At 41.1% G+C, this 19,754-nt stretch overlaps 2 protein-coding genes across 7 annotated transcripts in view; both read right to left on the bottom strand.

Moving 5' to 3' along the window:
- Window positions 1–6,588: 6,588 nt before the first annotated feature.
- Window positions 6,589–19,754, bottom strand: part of LOC106096169 (receptor-type guanylate cyclase Gyc76C) — a 102,471-nt gene continuing 89,305 nt past the window's right edge. For 2 of the 6 annotated variants that reach the window (XM_059362056.1, XM_059362086.1), the window contains exons 3-16: window positions 13,439–13,685; window positions 13,159–13,356; window positions 13,022–13,087; window positions 12,725–12,937; window positions 12,376–12,530; window positions 11,982–12,204; window positions 11,252–11,429; window positions 11,019–11,179; window positions 10,584–10,880; window positions 10,196–10,528; window positions 9,956–10,121; window positions 9,588–9,897; window positions 9,293–9,521; window positions 6,589–9,225 (exon numbers count right to left, since the gene is read on the bottom strand). In XM_059362056.1, coding sequence (XP_059218039.1) covers window positions 7,270–9,225; window positions 9,293–9,521; window positions 9,588–9,897; window positions 9,956–10,121; window positions 10,196–10,528; window positions 10,584–10,880; window positions 11,019–11,179; window positions 11,252–11,429; window positions 11,982–12,204; window positions 12,376–12,530; window positions 12,725–12,937; window positions 13,022–13,087; window positions 13,159–13,356; window positions 13,439–13,630 — 4,677 coding nt within the window. In that variant the 5' untranslated portion in view covers window positions 13,631–13,685 and the 3' untranslated portion in view covers window positions 6,589–7,269. Of the gene's footprint in view, window positions 9,226–9,292; window positions 9,522–9,587; window positions 9,898–9,955; window positions 10,122–10,195; window positions 10,529–10,583; window positions 10,881–11,018; window positions 11,180–11,251; window positions 11,430–11,981; window positions 12,205–12,375; window positions 12,531–12,724; window positions 12,938–13,021; window positions 13,088–13,158; window positions 13,357–13,438; window positions 13,686–14,008; window positions 14,097–19,754 lie in introns of those variants that run through there. The other 4 variants (XM_059362163.1, XM_059362190.1, XM_059362123.1 and 1 more) reach the window with 4 other exon arrangements.
- On the bottom strand, window positions 14,054–15,174 carry LOC106096172 (uncharacterized). Its single transcript, XM_013263771.2, has one exon. It carries the CDS (start codon window positions 15,008–15,010, stop codon window positions 14,231–14,233), a length of 780 nt encoding a protein of 259 aa, XP_013119225.2. The 5' UTR covers window positions 15,011–15,174; the 3' UTR covers window positions 14,054–14,230.

Raw genomic sequence — 19,754 nt, 5'->3', positions numbered from 1 at the left:
AAAACACCCCATGCCAAATTTTGTAAAGATCGGTAAAAAATTGTGGCTTCTACAGCCTTAAACGTCCATATTGGATGAAAGATATATATGGGAGCTATACCTAAATCTGGACCGATTTTTATGAAATTTTCCACACATATTAGGATGTATTGCACAGAAAAATTCAGCCAAGAACAAATAACTTTGATTCTGAAAGCTAGAGGTGATCTAATGTGGTTGAACTTTAATAAATATAGGACCTCGAATGAACAAAGATGTTCATTGTGTAATTTGGGAAAAGCAGAAAATTTAGTCCATTTCATTGGCCGCTGTCCAGTATTAGCAAATATGAGAGTTAGACATTTTAATAGAACTCTATTGGATCAAACCGAAATTATTAGCATACTAAATGGTGGTGAAGGTTTTTGCTGGGTGAATTTACTTAACTTCTTAAAGGAAGCAAGAAAATATAGAAATATGTTAATAGAAGAGTTTAATTACTAATTAAGAATAAAATTAAACAGAAAAATATAATAACTCAATACTCCGGCAGACGGTTTAATTATAAACCATGCTGTAAAATTCTTTATTATCAATAAGATATTTTTTGTAAAATTGTTTTATACATATTATAACGTTATATGAAATAAAGAACCATTGAATTGAATATTAGGACGTCAAATAAAACACCTCCCGCAAAATATTTTAAAGATAGGACTAAAACTGTGGCTTCTACAGCCATAAAAGTCCATATCGGATGAAAGATATATATGGGAGCTATATCTAAATCTAAACCGATTTATATGAAATTTTGCACACATATGTACACCTCAAATAAACTATCCAATGCTAAATTTTGTAAAGATCGGACGAAAATTGTGGCTTCTACAGCCTTATAAAGCCATATCGGATGAAAGATATATATGGGAGCTATATCTAAATTTGAACCGATTTTTTTTCAAAATCAATAGCGTTTGTCCTTAGGCCAAAAAAGTGACATGTGCAAAATTTCGTGACAATCGGACAACAAATACGACCTGCACTTTGATTGCAAGAATACATGGACTCACAGACTAAATCGAATCAGAAAGTGATTCTGAGACGATCGGTATACTTATCAATGGGTCTAGCTCTTCTCCTTCTATGCGTTGTAAACAAATGCACAAATCTATAATACCCTGAACCACAGTGGTGGTGTAGGGTATAAAAAGTTGCTTGTTATGCCATTCTTTGATTAGAAGCATTTAAATTCCTTAGCTGGACAAATATCCTGCATGGCAGCATCCCGTTAAAAAAAAAATAAATAAATAAAATGATAGCTTCGCTTGTTTTCTTTTCTTTTTTTTTTTTTTTGTTTTTGATCATTTATTTTAACTTGTAAATATTCATAGGTTTTAATATGGCAATTGATTTGAGAATAATTACAAAAATAACTAGAATCGATTCTATTTTAATTATTTTTCCTCTGTACTTACATACATTAACATATACATACATACACAACAAAAACAAAAGAATAACCACAACAATTCGATAGCAAAGATTAGTAATGAGGCCTTTTTTCTTCAGCTGCAGGTATTTCAGCCGTAATCAGCCCGGACTGATTCAAAGTGCTAAGAATAGTCACCACATTGCCTGACTGAGCAGCTATATGTGGAGAGTTGCCTTAAGTTCAAGCAACCATTCCCAATTTATGATGCAGCATCACACGAATATGTTGCTATAATATTTTAATTTTTTTTTTTTTAATGATTTTTATAGAGTTTTTGCATTCACATTTTGTTGTCGTTTTCATGACACTCGCTTATAAACATAGATATACATACATACATACATACAGATAAGAGATATGTTGCTGTAATTCGTATTTAAAACTAGAAAACAATATTGTATACACATACATACATACAAACATACTTTAAATAATTACATACAACGATATGTAAAATGGGTAAAGACATTTATTAAATAGCGAACTAAATTACTACACACATATACACGCGCACAGTCACAAACAGACGTATTTGCTTTTGGGACCACCAACATAGGACACAACACACCCGCACCAAAACCAAGAGCTTTGCAGTTTCTATGGGTTATATTTACACAATGCAGCTGAAAGTTTCACATGAGAAACTTACTCCCAAGCATTTCCGAGTCGCACAACTCAAAGCTGAATTGTGTTGCTTTAAAGTAAACCAGGAATTTCAATATCCAATACACGAAGACTTCGACAGAAATGCCCCAACAATGAGGATATGTGCTAGAACACATTGGGATACAACATGTGATGGAAGAGACGTTTCCACTTCAAGGAGGAGCATAGAATTTCAACAAACGCAGCCTTAGAACAGCTCCCAGGATTATTGTGGTGTACAGTTTCATGGACAAATTGGAGTCTATCGATAGCCCAGTAACCAAAGCTTCTGGTGGAAATCAAACCCATGGCCTCCGTCCGCAGTGCGCTTTACAGTTTGTGGCATCACTTTATACAAATTCCTTTTGTTTTTAGATTGGAAAAGAATAAATTGGTCCATACCACTGTGGTTCTTAGAAAAGAAATTGTCCCCTCCCTACACAGTGCTTATAGTCAAAGCACTGCCCGGGTTAGAACTCTGTGCTCCGATTTGTGTGCCATACATCGTTGTTGTTGTTGTAACAGTTTGTTGTGTTCTATCTTTCGTCTGCTTGATTCTGTTGAGTGGCCAGATCCAGGAACTCTGCTCAATCCCATGGCAGCAAGTTGTACGTACTGGATTGACCCGAACGAGTTCTTCATCGGCAAGAGCTGCCGCCTCAGTGTATACCACACTGCTACAACTACGAGAAGCTCAACTGGGAGTTACCGGCCGCGTCCACAGGTTGCGGATATTGTATTACTCCGTTTTTGGAGTAGCTGCAACAGCAGTCGCGGACACTCAGCGGTATCGAGTGAAGAGTCTCAGTGCAAAGTAGGCCGGCACCGACTCTTGCTTAAATACTGAGCGCCTGTGACACTTGATATGACAAGGCGAGTTATTAGCGCCTGTAAATAACCAATGGCTATAATGTTCCCGCGACGATCGGTCCTATGGACCGGAGTGAACTTGCGAGGAGGTAACGCTCCACCATGGATGCCAACATAGTGCGTTTCGCGCTACACTTTGTGGTTTTTAGGTCACCAAAAACTCGAAAAGGTATCACCTAGTGGCCCAAACGAAAAAAGGCCCTGAATGGAAGCTTTTTGCCCTTCTATTTAGTGCTTTTTACCCTTTGTGTCGTAGCATATCACATTTAACTTAAATTTTCCCACAAACATTCGATTACGGTAAAGGAGATACTTCGTTCATATCAATGCATGCAGTCCGATTTAGGGAAAATCCGATTTAAGAAAGTCTTTGTAGAAAAGTCTTAAATAGCTGTGTATATCACTAATGAGAGGAAAATCACAACTGAATGAAAGAAAACCCACAACTGAAAATTTTTTTCTGAGGTTCTAGCCAGAATTTGAACTACGCGTTCTATGGAGTCAACCAATTCACCAGCTGGACGGGTGCCCCATTATTTTGCGTTAAATCGTGCGCCGGATGTGATCTTTATGGATTTTTGATCTAGAATTCTATTGCTAAGCTACCACGTTTCGTTAAAACTTTACAACTATTTGCAAAAGTTTGTGATTTTTAACTCTGTTTTGAACAAAATTTTACTCTTTTTGTTGGTAAATTGTTGGCATCATTGCGCTCCGCATACAAATATGGCTGCAAAATGCATGGCGTAAGGCCTAGTTTGTAAGATAAGGCCTAGTAAGGCCTAGTACATGAGATCACCACCATGGATCAAATTCGCCAAGTTCTTAGCACGACCTCTCTTTATTTGCAGAAACTAAAAACAGACAGTGGGTGGTCATAACAAGAAATCCCCATTGATTTTTTATATGTTTGTTTGCTTTTTGCAGCTTCTCAAGATGTCAAATCCAGAAATCGGTTTATACAGGACCTACATCAGGTTAAGGATCGATTTGGGCCGTACATGGAATTTATATTGAAGGTCCTATCATGCCAAATTTCAGCCATATCGGACTAGAATTACACCATCTAGAGTCTGCAGGAGTAAAATCGGGAGGTCGGTTTATGTGGGAGATATATCAGGTTTTGAACCGATTCGAATCATACTTGGTACACTGTTGGAGTTCATAGGAAAAGCCATCATGCAAAATCTCAGCCAAATCAGATAAGAAATGCTCAAAGCCTTTAGAGCCCCAAAAAGTATAATCGAGAGATTGGTTTACATAGGAGCTCTTTAAGGTTTTGGATCGATTTGGACCATACTTGGTACATCTGTTAGAGGTCATAAGAAAAAGTCATCGTGCAAAATTTCAGCCAAATCGGATATGAGTTGCGCTAGAGGCTCAAAAGGTAAAATCGGGAAATCTCCAATTCAAACCATGCTTAAGAAGTATAATCGGGAGATCGGTTTATATGGCGGCTATATTTAAAAATGGACCGATTTGGCCCATTTACAATCCCAACTGACCCACATTTATGAGAAGTATTTATGCAAAATTTCAGCCATCTAGCATTAAGTTAGAGTGCGTTCAACAGACGGGCGGACATGGATAGGTCGACTAGTCAGATATTTTGAAGTGTTACAAACGGAATGACGAATTTAGTATTCCCCCTTTCTTACATTTTAGCATTCGGTTAAATTACGGGACACTAAGACTGCGGACGCACTTATACAGAATAGATGCGGCAAGTGATAGCTTGTTGTTGTTGTAGTAGCAGTGTGTGGTACACTGAGGCGGCAGCCCTTGCCGATGAAGAGTGATAGCTTGTGTAAGGCATGTGTGGAAGATGATGAGACGTTGGAGTTCCTTTGACATCGCTTGGCTTTCGCGGCTAACAGACTCCGGCGCTTAGGTGGGGACACAAGATAACACTTGAACCAACGTAGGAGCAGCTTGGCATGGAAAGCAATTAGACATTTTTTGAGTAACATGGATTTTGAGTAGATTTTTTTCGAAATTCTCTGCTTTAAATACCAAAAAATAGTATAGCTCATAGGCCGACATATATCCATAGCGGCATGGAGTGGATTAATAGCCACGCCCTCTTTTCAACCTAACCACCTAAATATTGAAGAGTAGACGATGATAGAGTCGACCACTAACCAATCATGTTAAGATGTCTAGAGGTATGTTTGATTTTTGGTACTTGAACGAAAAATCTATGAACTGTTATCAAAAATAGAGACTTTATACATGAGAGGTAAACAATGGGACATAGATTAGGTTCGATACTAGAGAAAGTTCATTTGAGAGTAAACAAGTAAGAGCGTGCTAAGTTCGGCCGGGCCGAATCTTATATATCCTCCACCATGCATCGCATTTGTCGAGTTCTATGCGCGGTATATCCTTTTAGGCGAACAAAGAATATTGAATAAGAACTGTTATGCTATTGGAGCTATATCAAGTTATAGTCCGATTCGGATCATAAATGAATGCTGAATATTGTAGAAGTCATCGTGTAATATTTCAGTTCATTCGGATAATAATTGCGCCTTATAGGGGCACAAGAACCAAAATCGGGAGATAGGTTTATATGGGAGCTGTATCAAGCTATTGATCGATGCAGACCATATTAGACACGTATGTTGAAGGTCATGGACAAAATTTCTGCCAATTCGGATAAGAATCGCGCCCTCTAGAGACTCAAGAAGTCAAGATCCCAGATCGGTTTATATGGCAGCTATATCAGGTTATGTACCGATTTGCGCCAATTATTGGAAGTCATAACAGAAAAATGGGATGAGAATTGAGCGCTCTATTGGCTCAAGAAGTCAAGATCCAAGATCGGTTTATATGACAGCTATACAAGATTATGAACCGATTTGAATCATACTTAACACTAATAAAAAATATTTGTGCAAAATTTCAAGCGGCTAGCTTTACTCCTTCGAAAGTTAGCGTACTTTCGACAGACAGAATACATATACTTGATAGAGTCTCAGACGCATATTTCGAGGTGTTACAAACGGAATGACGAAATTAGTATACCCCCATCCTATGGTGGAGGGTATAAAAAAAAAATGAAATTTGTTTGTTTTCGCCGGGGTTTCTCTCTGAGTCCATTTTGAACCACAGTAACGACAGACGAATCCCTCTGGTGTTAGTGGGGTTACAAATCCGGCTATTGGAGCACTATTCCAAATACCGTCCATAAAGTAACTTAAGCTCAATAGAGCACCGAATCTACGATGACAAATGAGTGTGACTGGCAAAGAAACGATGGTATGTCAAAAATTTTAACATTTTGCATGTTGCAGCAGCAGTCCTAGGTGTTCATTTGAAAATTCCTCCCGATAACATTCAACCTAACCTAACGTTCAGGTAAATAGTTTTGTAGCTACGGAAATAATTTTGGATACTTGGTATAAATCACTATTGAAAATTGGTTGTTTTCTTTTAATTTTTTTAGCCACGGGTAAAAACTGAAACACTTGAAACTGCAAAAATTCTCTTCGAGTTGTAAACCCATTGTAGACAAATAATACATTTTCTGTGGGTGAAGGTTTCTTGACTCACAAATTCGGAGTTCTGAGCTGGCTTTTCATAATAGGAGACATCCACAGTGATCGTGCCTACAATTATATTTAATTTTTCCAAACGGAGGGGGGGAGGTGTGTTGGGTTCGTGGTGCGTAAATGAGTTGTGGTCAAAAGCAATACCTTTTTTTGAATGAATGAATGATTACATTGGTCCATATGTACTTACGTACATAAATGATGTTTTGTTGTTGTTGTTGTACGTATGGCTGTAGTTGATTGAACTGAACTTATGATACTTCGTCTGAATTTTGTATTGTATGGTGGGGGACACAACAACTGCGCCTCTACGTACATAGAAAATAGATTTTATTTTATGACTAAGTTTGTAATCTAAATTAAAATGATCCTAAGCATAAATGTTGTCTGCTGTGTTGCTAGTTTTGGATACATGTAACTACTATGTGGTACGGGCGAAGGTTAAAACTAATAGTATTTAAATATAATTCTAGTGTGTGTGAGTGTGTGTGTGTGTGTGCGTGTGAGAGAGGAAGAGGTAAGGATACACATTGAGGAGAAAAGAGAGGGGAGAGGGGAGGAGGCGGCTGGGGAGGGTGAAGCTAATATTATGTGTGTGTGTGTGTGTGTGTGTGTGTGTGTGTACAAAAACTTGTTAAGAAAAAAATACATAGTTAGTCTAGAGACTGTGACTAGACACAATTCTGCGGAGAAGGACAACGAGATTGCAGGCAAAAAGCAGAGCGTGTGTTACACTATACTTTCGCGGTCTCTCGATGGACCGTCACTGAAGCCGTGTACACCTCGAACAGAGTTGGGCAATATACCGACGCGTCGCAGCGAAGGATTCGCTCTCTTTCTGCCGTTGCTGTGAAATATGCTTGTCAGACGATCTATGATGGAGGAAGAGTTGCCATCGCCGGCAGGATTGCGGGTGGTTTTCTTTGAGGGTGCTGCCGTTTCAATGTCGGCCGCGTAGCTGACACTATTGACAGTGTGATGTTCGATGCCTTCGAGAGAATGCCATCGTTTGGCCTTCTCTAGGGTTGGAGTGGCGGTAAGGGAGGCTTGGCGCTGCAGCAGAGGAGCCTGAGCATCCTCGTCAATTGTCATGCCACCATTGCAATTGTTATTGAGATGTTTGTACGGCGGCATGGATACAGTGGTGCTCGTGCTAATGCCGCCGCCACTGCGCCTTCTGTTAAGGACGGATGAACCCACTGGAACAATGATAGCCGAATTGCGATTACTAATGTCCCCATTATCTCGCATCCCCAGAAGGCCGATGTCATCACCAAATTCCGCTGACTCAATGGCATTGCTCGGATGAGATGTGAGCGCTTTATGTTGCTGCGATGAGTCGGACTGCCGTTCCTTCGTTCCCTGCAGTGATGTTTCGTTGGCATCTCCATTTGGATCTTCACTTATAAGTGATACACCTGCATCCAAAGATCTTGAATTGTTTTTGCTTAGTTTCGAGGGCGGCAGTATCTTTGGCTCATGACGTTTCCGCAATTGAAAGGGTATGGGGTCAAGAGAACGTGCTTCTCGTAAGTTATGATGAGCAATCACAGAAGTGCCACTTATAAATCCACTACCATAATAGTCCTGAGAATAGTTTGGAGAGTTGACAATTCGATGAGGGCGCACCATGGCCCGAGGTTTTTGTGAGAGACTAGCAATAAGGCGCGATGTCCATAGTGGTGAGCTGACGCCACCGTTGACACCCACGCCGTTATTATCACAGTTTGTTTCGGAATGCTCCAGAGTACTATGCGAAAAGCTAGGAGACTCTGGCAAGATATCAGAAGCGCCAACATCACAACTGCCGCTCCCGCAAAAGCTCATTTGCTCAGGTATGCTGTTGTCTTGGAAACTTCCCACACCGTTTGCTGACGGCCGGTCATATCTTTTCGCCGACAAACGGGGAGATTCACGTTGCACTTGATATGTGGAGCCCTGTAGGCTGCAGCTGGATTCCATATCGGCTCGTGGTACACTGCTGGATTGCCGCCTGGACCCAGTGCCCCCGCCACCGAAATGCATGCCGATAATACTCGGTTGTCTGGAGTCGGAGTTTAGTTTTGGACTCCTGCGTGGTCGGCAAAAAAGTGGTGGAGGCAGATCAGTCATGTCCACTGGCTTCTTTTGTATTGCCTTCTCTGTCGCTCCCACCAGCCAGTAGGTAACGACCTCGCCTTTGCCTTTCATGTGGACGAGGCCACGTTTCTCCGTCACATAGCCATCCAATTTGTCCAAGGCTTCTTTGCACTTTCCGGAGATGTGTATCTTTAATGCTTCGCCGTTGGACTCCATGCGGGATGCGGTGTTTACCGTGTCCCCAAACAGGCAATAGCGCGGCATTGTGAGACCCACCACGCCCGCAACCACGGGGCCAGTATGCATTCCAATGCGCAGCTTAAGTGTCTCATTCGGTCTGTGTGCAATTCTGTGCTGTTTTACAGCCTGCAACAACTCCAGAGACATGGACGCAATCTCACCGGCATGTCGATCGCCATTCTTAATAGGCAATCCGGATACAACCATATACGCATCTCCTATGGTCTCCACTTTGTAGACATCGTATCCTCGAATGATGCGATCAAACACCGTGTAGAGATCATTCAGAAAGTTGACCACCTGCAGTGGAGTGCTCTCGGCCGACATGGCAGTAAAGCCGACAATGTCGCTGAAGTATATGGTAACCTGAATGAACAAAGCACAATTAGTTGTGAGGACGGCACAAATTGATTTCGAGCAACTCTATACAAACCAGGTCATACGAAACAGGCTCAACACCCATTCCCATGGTAAGTTTTTCGGCTACCGACTGTGGCAGCATTCGATGCAAAAGGTCTTCGGTTTTTCTCTTCTCCTCGCACAGTAGACGGGTTCGCTCTGTGACGATGTCTTCCAAGTTGTTGGCATACTTCTCCATCATCTCCATCATTTGATCCATGATGTTTTTCGTTTTGCCGCCGCGCATCTTCTTCAGACGGGTACTGGAAATCGCAAAGGATTTGCATTAATCACTTATGCCCACTCGTGAACTATGATCATCTGCTTACCGTATGGTGTGAAAGTCTGGCCTAACCTCTGGATCTTCGTGCCAACAATCAGTTATGCAGCTCAGCACATAGTCCGGACACAACTCTCCCTCGATTATGCACTCCAGTTCCGGACGAAATGGCAGGTGTCCTTTGAGAGGTTCCTTTTTCACCAAATCGACGATTTCCTTTGGCTCGTACTGCGTCTGTCCAAAGGGCCCTTTGCGACTAAATATTTCGTACATTATAATGGCAAAGGCGTACACATCACCCTTTTGGGAGCCATATACATGGGGATTTCTCAAGATTTCGGGAGCTTTCCAAAACTGATCTAAAATAGCAGGGGAATAAATATCACAGTCACAAGTCCTACAACATTCAAAGGATACTTCGGTAATGCTGGTGCTCCCCTATTGACTCGCTCTCAGCACAGTGGCGCAGGTCATGTAAGCCAAAATCGGTCACCTGCAGCATCCACCTTGAAGTGACGACACAGTTGGAAGACTTCAAATTCCCATGGAACACCAACGATGAGTTGTGTATGTATATCATTCCCTGGTGATGGAACAAGGGGAAACGGAAACAATGTCTCTATCTGCCGTTCTCTTAATCCGTGTAGATTCTCTTACCTTTATGAGATCGTGAATAAGTGATGCTATAAACAAATCGTCCAATTTGATGTCCTCATTCTCAATGATGTCGTACAAACTGCCCTTGGCACAGTAGTCGGTTACCAGCAAAATGCGCATAGGCTCGACGCAAGCTCCAATGAAGCTGTTCACATTATCATGGCGAAGTTCGCGCAATAAACGCATCTCCTTCATGATTTCCCGCGACATATCCTTCTTGCGGGGAAACTTTAACTCCTTGATGCGGACCACGGCGCCGCGTAAGCGAGCTGTTGAAGTGAACACTTGATTCGAACAGCGCGAACCAAAGGATTGGGCGCTAACCAAGCTCAGCTATAAGCAAAACAGCAAGGTGAGATTTTCCTTAGGCCAAATTTCGAGTACATACCTTGCTGGGCGAAGAGACTATGTCGTTTCCCGCATAGCCTTTGATTTCGGAAATGTCTATTTTCCACAAAAGACCTTCGATTTCAAGTTCGATCTTCCACTTGCGGTATATGCTCATGGTGACAACACCAGCACAAAACAGAAGCAGACCTAAAATGCCCGCGGCCACCAAAGAAGTTATATGGCGATCGTCTTTCTTACAAAGCTCGTTGGCAAAGCCACACATGGGCTCGTCAAAGGGGCGATCACCACCCGAAGGCCAGTCTACCCGCATGGATCCATTGATGAGTTTATACTCCTATAAATAGCGACAACAACAACCGCACAGTCAGTTTGGAGCTCCGCGAATAGCGGAGTCAGCCATAATGGTTAACAAAACAACAAAAAAGAAAAAAAAAAAAAAAGATCAAAGACTAAAATGTGACGACTCACTCACTGGAATATCACTTCCTTGCTGAAAATGGGCAACGGGAACCATATGGAAATTACACAAAAGGTTATCACGATACGAGTATCTGAACGGTTTGTAGGCCAGCACAGAGAAATTTCCCTCAGAGTCGCCATTATTGTCGATTTTGATTGTGGCACCAGTAACACCTGTCGATGAATAGGCCCCATTTAAAAACTGCACAGCAACTTGCAAAAACCTTTACCATCGTCATCACTTACTTTTATATGTGCCATTTTTGATGATGGTCTCTATGATCCTGGTTCCATCGCTAGCTATGTTATAGATCTCCTCATCCGTCAGGGGTCGATCTTTAGTAGAGTTGCGCAATAGTTCGTCCAAAGCCCAGGCATATAACTTGGCCGAATCGTACAGATAGGCGGCATAGATGGAGACAAACTGTATTGTGCCACCACGTCGTCGGCGTCGTCGTCGTCATGGCCATAGAATTAATCATCATCAGAGCCCGCCAACGTCATCATCATCCGCACAGACGCCACCATTCAACAACATGAAAATAGAAGACAATCGGGAAATGAATTCAGGATTCCCATGTTCGATTTGTTCGCAGGAAAATAGAGAATAGACATCCACATTCATGACTTTGTTGGTCAAACAAAGCGAATGAATGTGGCGGTGATAAGGCAAGACAAACAAGAACTGCCATGAAGAACACACCCAGCAAAGAAAGGCGAAACAGTCGATGGCATGACTCCCCCCACACCTGCCACTGCCACTAAACGACTACACTACCACCACCGTTATTTACGACCTCCACAAAGACAATTAGGTTCTCCCATTGCCATGTAAATCATAAATTCCCAATAGTGACGAGTTGTCGTTGTTGCTGTGGCTCTGGCTGTGGCTGTTGTTGAGGACGTGGGATCGTGGGAGTCTATGCAGAGAATTTCATAGGTATTTCCGCACATCTCAGGCCTGAGTCTCGCTTACCTTGATGAAGTTGTTGCTGTGGAATATAAGCGGCAAGGTAAAGTTGAATGGCTGCTTCAAGTTGTACTCTCTGACTTTGGCCGTGAAGTTCTCATAGCTGTCGGTGGGCGGTGTGGAGGCCACGACCAGTAAGCTTCTGGCACGTTGAATGAAATTGTCCGATTCGCCGCAACTTCGCATGTGCTCCACTTGTTCCGGCTTCCGCAAATACTTTTCAGCTTCTCTAATGTAAAGGGATGTTTGTATAAATAAATTAGATGACATTTTTCGATGGCCAATGTGAGGAGCTAAATTCCACAATAACTGCGCAGGTAACACTCCAACCACCCGCATTGTGGTCTTCCTCCCTTTGGCCACAAAATGCAGACTGACTTACTATAAGGATAAGACTTACTTTGGGGTATAGGTCATCATGTCCACGAATATCACCATGTATTCCCCTTTTGCGAATAGATTTGCCGTATCCATAGATGCCATAAATTCCACCAGCGCATTAGCAGTACCCAGAAAAACATAGATGCGAGTACGATTCATGGTATTTTGGACAATCTGAAAATATCCATCATATCCATATGAAGGTAGTTTTTGTTTTGTGACTTTTTGTGATGCATTATTCTGGCTTAGGGAATAAAGACAAGTTTTGCCAGCGATTGTATTAGCTTTTGGTTATTTCACTGTTTTGTGACAGCCTGCCATTTCGATGTTTCTTGTACTAAATTCCCTTTGGTCCAAATGCTACCAACCTGATACCAAAATCCAGTGCGACAACATGCCAACATCTCTTCGCAGCACTTGGCCATGTTGTCAATGAACGATTCCTTGTGGTTAATGGTCATATTCTTTTTGATGGCCTCGGCCTTTAGCAGTTCGGCCACCATTGTCCAGCCTTCATCGTGTAGAATGGAAAACTTTTTCCAACCATAGTAGCGCAGGAGAGAAATGACCGACTTGATGACCTGTAAACATGTTATGCACAACCCAACAATGAATGGTTACCCAGGGGGAGAGAACAACAAATAGAGACTGGAAAATGGTACTACCTGATTATCGGGGGGTTCAGTTCGTGCAAACGTTGGTATAGAGGATGCTTTGTTTTCGGGACATTTCTGAAATACCACAAACAATGGCTGTATGTTCATTCAAAAAAAAAAAAAGTCAAACAAATCACAAAACTCACATAGGATATCATTGGAATGTTACGACTCTGAGTGACAATCGCCTCGACATAGCAATGACCTTCAGGTCCAAAAATCATTGCAATGCCATCACAAATCATTTCCGTTATAGCTTTGGTGGCCAGGACTGTATCTCCTTTGGTGTCATTCCAGCGCAGTGCTAGCTGAACATTGGGCAGCAGACTGGTGTCATTGTTAATCTTAGACGAAAAAAAAAAAAAAAACAATTAGGGATAAAGACGATGCAGCGCTTAGCATAGTTTTTGTCACACTACCACTTACCTCTTCTAATGCCATGGTTAGAGCCCCAGAAATGGCCAGGCCCTGTTTATCTTTCAGTTCGCCCGTCAATGCCGTCAGATAACCGACATTGATAACAGTCCGGTCTCCAGTGCTGCGGACACATCTCACACCCGGAATCAGTACTACTGCCACCGAGAGCAATTGTAAGATGATAAAGGGCCACCGCTTCATGGCCCCTTTGGCCGGGGCCGATCAGCGCGACACCTATGGGTAGCAATGGTTTTCACTATAAATGCAAAAATATACAAAACTTTTTCAATACAGAGTTAAAACAGTTTAACAACCACCACGGCCTATACTTTGTCTAAGCATTCGATCAATGCAAACTGTCCGGCATGACGTATACGCCATTATAGCTCATACGTACAGTGTGCTCTGCCCGAAAGAGCGCTTCAAAAACAGCGAGACAGAGAGTGAGAGAGAGAGAGAGAGTGCAACAGCTAATTTTTTGTTTGTATTGCGAGTATTCTTGTGGGTAAATATTTTGGGGGATTTTGGGCCTGCAAGTACAAGTCTTTTGGTTTGAGATAAAAGCATAAGTTGCCCTACCAATACAACTCGACGCTCAGCTCTAGCCATAAAATTTTAATTACATGCAGTTAAGATTCGTTTTTATTATTTTACTATACGGTTTCATAAGACTTCCAGCCACTTGATTGTCAGGGCCATTGCATTTAGCCGGCGAAGGTGAACAAAAGGCGACTCTTCTAATTTGTATTTTTTACTTTTAAAATTTTTATTTTTCTTTTTTTACTGCTTTCCTGGGTTCGTTTACACATTGTCCAGCAGGGGGGGCGGGGCAGTTAAATTGCGTGCATCAGTAGTTGTTGTCAGAAGTGATATCTCATATACAGGAGGACGACTATGGTATACTTCCTCACCCATGGTTACAAACCAGTTTGCAAGTTCTTCCAAACCATCTATTGCACAAAGGGCTATAACGGCCCCTGCCTTGCGCCCATGTTGATGAGAATCGAAGAAGGATACTATGTGACTGGATAAATCAAATACAAACATAGTCGTTCGGTTATCGCTTATCACTGCGGCAAATAGATTTCTCGCTCCTTCGTTATTGCGTAGAGATCGTTTGGATAGCCGAATTGCCAGTTTCATAACATCCGCTATGCGAGAGGATACGGATTGGCTGTAGTTCTCATTTGTGGAATTGGCAGTAATGTGAGTATAGAACCACTCTTGCAAACAAAAATCCATATATCTTTGACTGACTAATGCTTCTACGGCTTCAGGTATATTAAGGTTAGGCGCTCTCCGTTTTCTACTGTCCTCCGTCGATATATCATTGAATATACGCCCATATAAAGCATTGCCTTCGTTCATAGCATGTGCGAATATTTCAACAGCCCTGGTAGGCAATGACCGTGCCGTGTTAGATTTAAATACAAGTTCCTTAGCCATTTCATTGGCCAGTATAAGTGATATTAGTGTGCAAGAATTGGTGCCACTATGGCGAAATTCTCCGTATGCGGATTGGCAAAACTCCCTCGGAAACCACCAAATATTTAAAAGATTTTTCTGTTCAAACACTGCCATTGTTACAACGCCAAGTGGATTTAGTTCTGATGAACACGGCAACTAGGGCACCCAGGACAATGCAGTTTTAGATTGTGATTAATTTTTACATGCCAATGGGGGAGCCGAAAATTTATTTCCTTTTTTGAATTCTTTAGACAATTAAATATGTATGAAATTTTAAATTTTTTTGGTTGGCATGTCATATCATGTCATGTCAAAGAGACGGTACCCTGAAACCCAGTAAATAAAAATCTCTTGGTCCTCATTCTGAATATCATAGAAAATAATAAACAATAAAAGCAATACAAACAAATGTTGGCAATGAGCTACCATTGAGCTCTCCTTGAGGAGATAAAAGTATACAACAAATGTCTATTTATGCTGCAATCAAAGATTGCTGGGTAACAGTTTTTGGCTATAGTGTGTGTGTTGCTCATGCTAGAAGTTCTTTTTGAGTAGAGATATTGGCGGTTGATGGTGACCTTTTCCTACTGCGCTGCGCAGAAAGCGCTGCGTCTGTTGCAATCTCGCTGCCGCCTTCAAAAATTGAGATATTGAGCTAAAACTTTGCACAGATTCGTATTTAGGTTAAGTTCTTAAACGAGCATAGCTGCCATATAGACCGACCTGTCGATATCCGCAACAAGTTCGAGTTGTTCCAGATCGAACTATATTTATATGTAGCTACTATATAGACCGATCTGCCGAATTCGGCTTTCAAGCCCATAAAAGCCCCAATTGTTATCCAATTTCGCTGAAATTTGAAACCGTGATTGGACTTGGCTTCTCATTGTCCGAACTGAATCTAGTGCAGATCAGACCTAGTTTGGTATATTGGGTTGCCCAAAAAGTAATTGCGGATTTTTCATATAGTCGGCGTTGACAAATTTTTTCACAGCTTGTGACTCTGTAATTGCATTCTTTCTTCTGTCAGTTATCAGCTGTTACTTTTAGCTTGCTTTAGAAAAAAAGTGTAAAAAAGTATATTTGATTAAAGTTCATTCTAAGTTTTATTAAAAATGCATTCACTTTCTTTTAAAAAATCAGCAATTACTTTTTGGGCAACCCAATAGTTGCCATATGGACCGATCTGCAATTAAGGATCTTAAACCCATAAAAGCTCAATTTGTTACCCGATTTCGCTTAAATTTGGAGTTACACTAGGCCTCACGTTGTCCGACCAAAGCATAGTCCAGATCGAACCAAATTTAGATATATGTAGCTGGATTATAGACCGATCTGACGATTTGGGATTTTAACGCCATAAAAGCCCCATTTGTTACCCGATTTTGCTGAAATTTGAAACAGTGAGTTGCATGGAGCCTCTCATTGTCCGAACTGAGCATAGTTCAGATAGGATCAAAAATGGATATAGCTGCTATATAGACCGATCTACCGATTTAGGGTCTTAAGCCCATAAAAAGCCGTATTTTCCTATTTCGCGAAAATTGAGTTGGACTACATTTCCCTTTGTCCGAACCAAATTTGGTCCAGATCGGACAATACTAGTTGCACTAGGACAGCCGATATCTAAACCGCATATGGTCCATATCAGACCATGTTTGGATATAGCTGCCATATGGGCTGATCTGCAAATCTGGGATGTTAAGCCATAAAATCCTCATTTGAACCGAATGTGATCCATATCAACCCATTCTTGGACACTAATATAGATATAAGAGGTTTGTAATAAAAAAATGGTGGTGGTGGTGGTGGTGGATATCCAAAGTTTGGTACCGCCGAACTTAAAGCGTTTTTACTTTTTTTTTTAATTTGCTTATGAATTGCATCCGGTATATGCTTCAGAAGTAAAGTCGGATTATCTGTTTATATAGGAGCAATAGACACGGATTCAGACCATACATATAGGAGTAATCACATGCAAAATTTTGGTCAAATCAAATAAAAATTGCGCCCTATAGACGCTTAGGGAGTAAAATAGGGAGGTCGGATTATACGGAAGTTGGAGGTGTTAGGAGAAATTATGTTTACTTTCACCCAAACTGGATAAGAATTGCGCCCTCAAAGGGCTCAAGAAGTACAATGGGGAGATCGGTTTATATGGGGGATATAAAGGTTATGGACTGATTGAGATTTCACTACACAAGAATGTTGGAGGTCATAAAAGAAACCGGTTTGCAAAATATCAGCCAAATCGGATAAGAATTGTTTGCTCCCCCTACAAGCTCAAGAAATCAATTCGGGAGATCGGCCCGATATAGACGGCGTTCAAGAATACATATAAGCGGAGTTGAATATTGGTTGATGTTGTTAACGTAATGACAAAATTAATTTATCACTTCATAGGGCACGGTGGTGTGTATACGAAGAAAATTAAAAAAAAAAATAGTCAAGGAGCAGAGCGGAAAAATTATTGCCAGAGCGGGAGTGGAGCGGAGCGGAAAAAATATACCCGCTTCGGATCCCTAGTCTAAATCAAACCAAGGAGCCAAAGTCATAAAAATATCGCTGGCGGCGAAACCAAATAAGAGACGCGGAGTGTGGAGTCATATTTGAGGGATGAACGAGAAACAGCGAGACACTTTTTAACAACTTTGAAGTACACGAAAATGTATATAAACTGTATTGCAATTTTATCACTAAAAAAATTTATTTTTTTATTAAATTTACAATTTTCTGCAATTTTGTAAACATGTAAGGTAACCACATTTTTATTAAAATTATCTGAAAATTGTCGGCAACGTACCGAATTTTCATGAGAAATACGCTGAGAGAAAGGGAACATTGAGAGCGACGCTGCCAAAATATGGTGTGGAGTATCTCCTGTGGCTTTTAATTTTTCCATTGTATAAAAAGTTTGATCATTAAGCTCATCTCGAAAAAGAAATTAACACATCATTGGAATAGATTCTGTTTTAGAGTGATGACGCTAGACTCTGACTCTAGCCGCGGCGGTTTTTTGCTTTCCCACATAAAATGCACGTAAAACAACTTGACGCTGACTCTTAACTCTTTGATTGGGTTTAGGCTCTCAGCTGGACAAAGAAATCCAACAATATAAAACGAAATTAGTTGCGGTTTTCTTCATAAATCCATAGAAAACACACCAACTGATTTTATAAACCACTAAGTAAATAATGGCAACTCTGGCCCCGTATGTTTGTTTTCATTTAACACATTGCCGGAGTACCATCTTTTCTTTTCTCAAAATATCGTTTCTTGCTCACTCTTTCTCTCTCCCACACTCATTCACTCTGTTTCTCTTTTATTGCTTTAGCGCAGCCTATCATTCTGCCAGTGTATGATTATCATTAAGAATTAAGAACTTTGTACGTGACGAACGATGCCAGCCACTCACTCACTCACTCACTCACTACAACCACTACTAACTACGAATGCAGCAAAATTGTCTAAAAATAAATGCGGACGCCGATGAAAGCAAGCAACAAGTAATAAACAAAAGACGAATATTTTGCGACGCGATAAAACGTTGAAATACACTTTTAGATTTAATTGGCCGCCCGCTCTTATCCACACCTGAGGCAGTGCATTGAAATTGTAAACATTTGAAATTTGCTTGTACATTAAACGAGAGCGAGCGAGCGATTGTTTGATTTCGCTGATAATTAGCAAAATATCTCTTTAATCACGACATCTGCCAACCCTACTTAGCCCTCCCCCCCCCCTCAGCGACATCAACACATTGTTTGTTTGCTGTGCTACTAACACATGTCTGTATGTAATTCCTTTTTATTTACGCATGTCTGGAATCTTTTGTGGTACGACAACCAACCACACGCGGCTCCCATAGTTTTCAATGGCAATCACATACGGATGCATTCACAAGGTGGCATATGTGTGTTTTTGATATCTACGTAGGTGTAGATATCCCCCCCCCCCCACTCTGACGTTTAGAAGAATGATAAAAAAAATTCAGCCGATGCTAAACAATAAGACGAATTTTCGTATCAGAGATCTACATTAAAAGATTAAAGGTTTACATAAGCCCTATCCAAGGACGCAACTGGTATGTTGAGTTAAGGGAAAATGCCTCAAAATTTTAAATTTCAACAACACACACGTCAAAACTTCTTCCTAAAGACAAGCTTCCTGATGTCTTCATGTCAGCCCGATTTACATCACCTGATTTTGATACAAGACATTGAAGATGTTGAATTGACAAATTGACAATGACTGCATCTTCCAAAAACAAAAACAATATGTATATATATTTATTTTTTTTTAAAGAATTCAAATTAATATAAAAGAAAGTGAGGGGGTGGGGGGGGGGAGTTATTATACCCATTACCATAATAGGATGGGGGAGGGGGTCAATCTAGACATTCCGTTTGTAACACCTCGAAATATCAATCTGCGACCCCATAAAGTGCATACATTATTGATCGTTTCGACATTTCAAGTCGATCAGACGACAGCGGCCGAATGCATAGAGCTAGCCGCATGAAAATTTGCACAGATACTTCTTACTGATATGGGTCGTTGGGGATTGCATATGTGGTCCTTCTATTTGACTTCTTAAACCCCTAAAAGCTGCAATTATATTATTTGATTGGGCTGAAATTTTGCACATAGTGTTCTAATACGACTTCCAAAAATAGCGCCACCATACGTTCCAAAGCGGTCTATAACCTGATATAGATTAGGTAGGAGTGGCAGTTCCTTACAGACTCACTTAGACAATTTTAAGTCCATTGGTATACCACAATAGCGACAGACCAAGGCCTCTGGTGGGAATTGCTGCCACGACTCCCGCACTGGCAATCCGGGCACGCTACCAATT

This window comes from Stomoxys calcitrans, chromosome 1 (genome assembly GCF_963082655.1).
Source record: "Stomoxys calcitrans chromosome 1, idStoCalc2.1, whole genome shotgun sequence".
Lineage (NCBI taxonomy): Eukaryota > Metazoa > Arthropoda > Insecta > Diptera > Muscidae > Stomoxys > Stomoxys calcitrans.
Note: the sequence above shows the minus strand (reverse complement) of the source record. Positions and strands in the feature narration are given on the sequence as shown.

Coding starts and splice junctions, on each gene's coding strand:
- LOC106096172 (XM_013263771.2), bottom strand. CDS start 15,010: ATGGCAGTGTTTGAACAGAAAAATCTTTTAAATATTTGGTGGTTTCCG.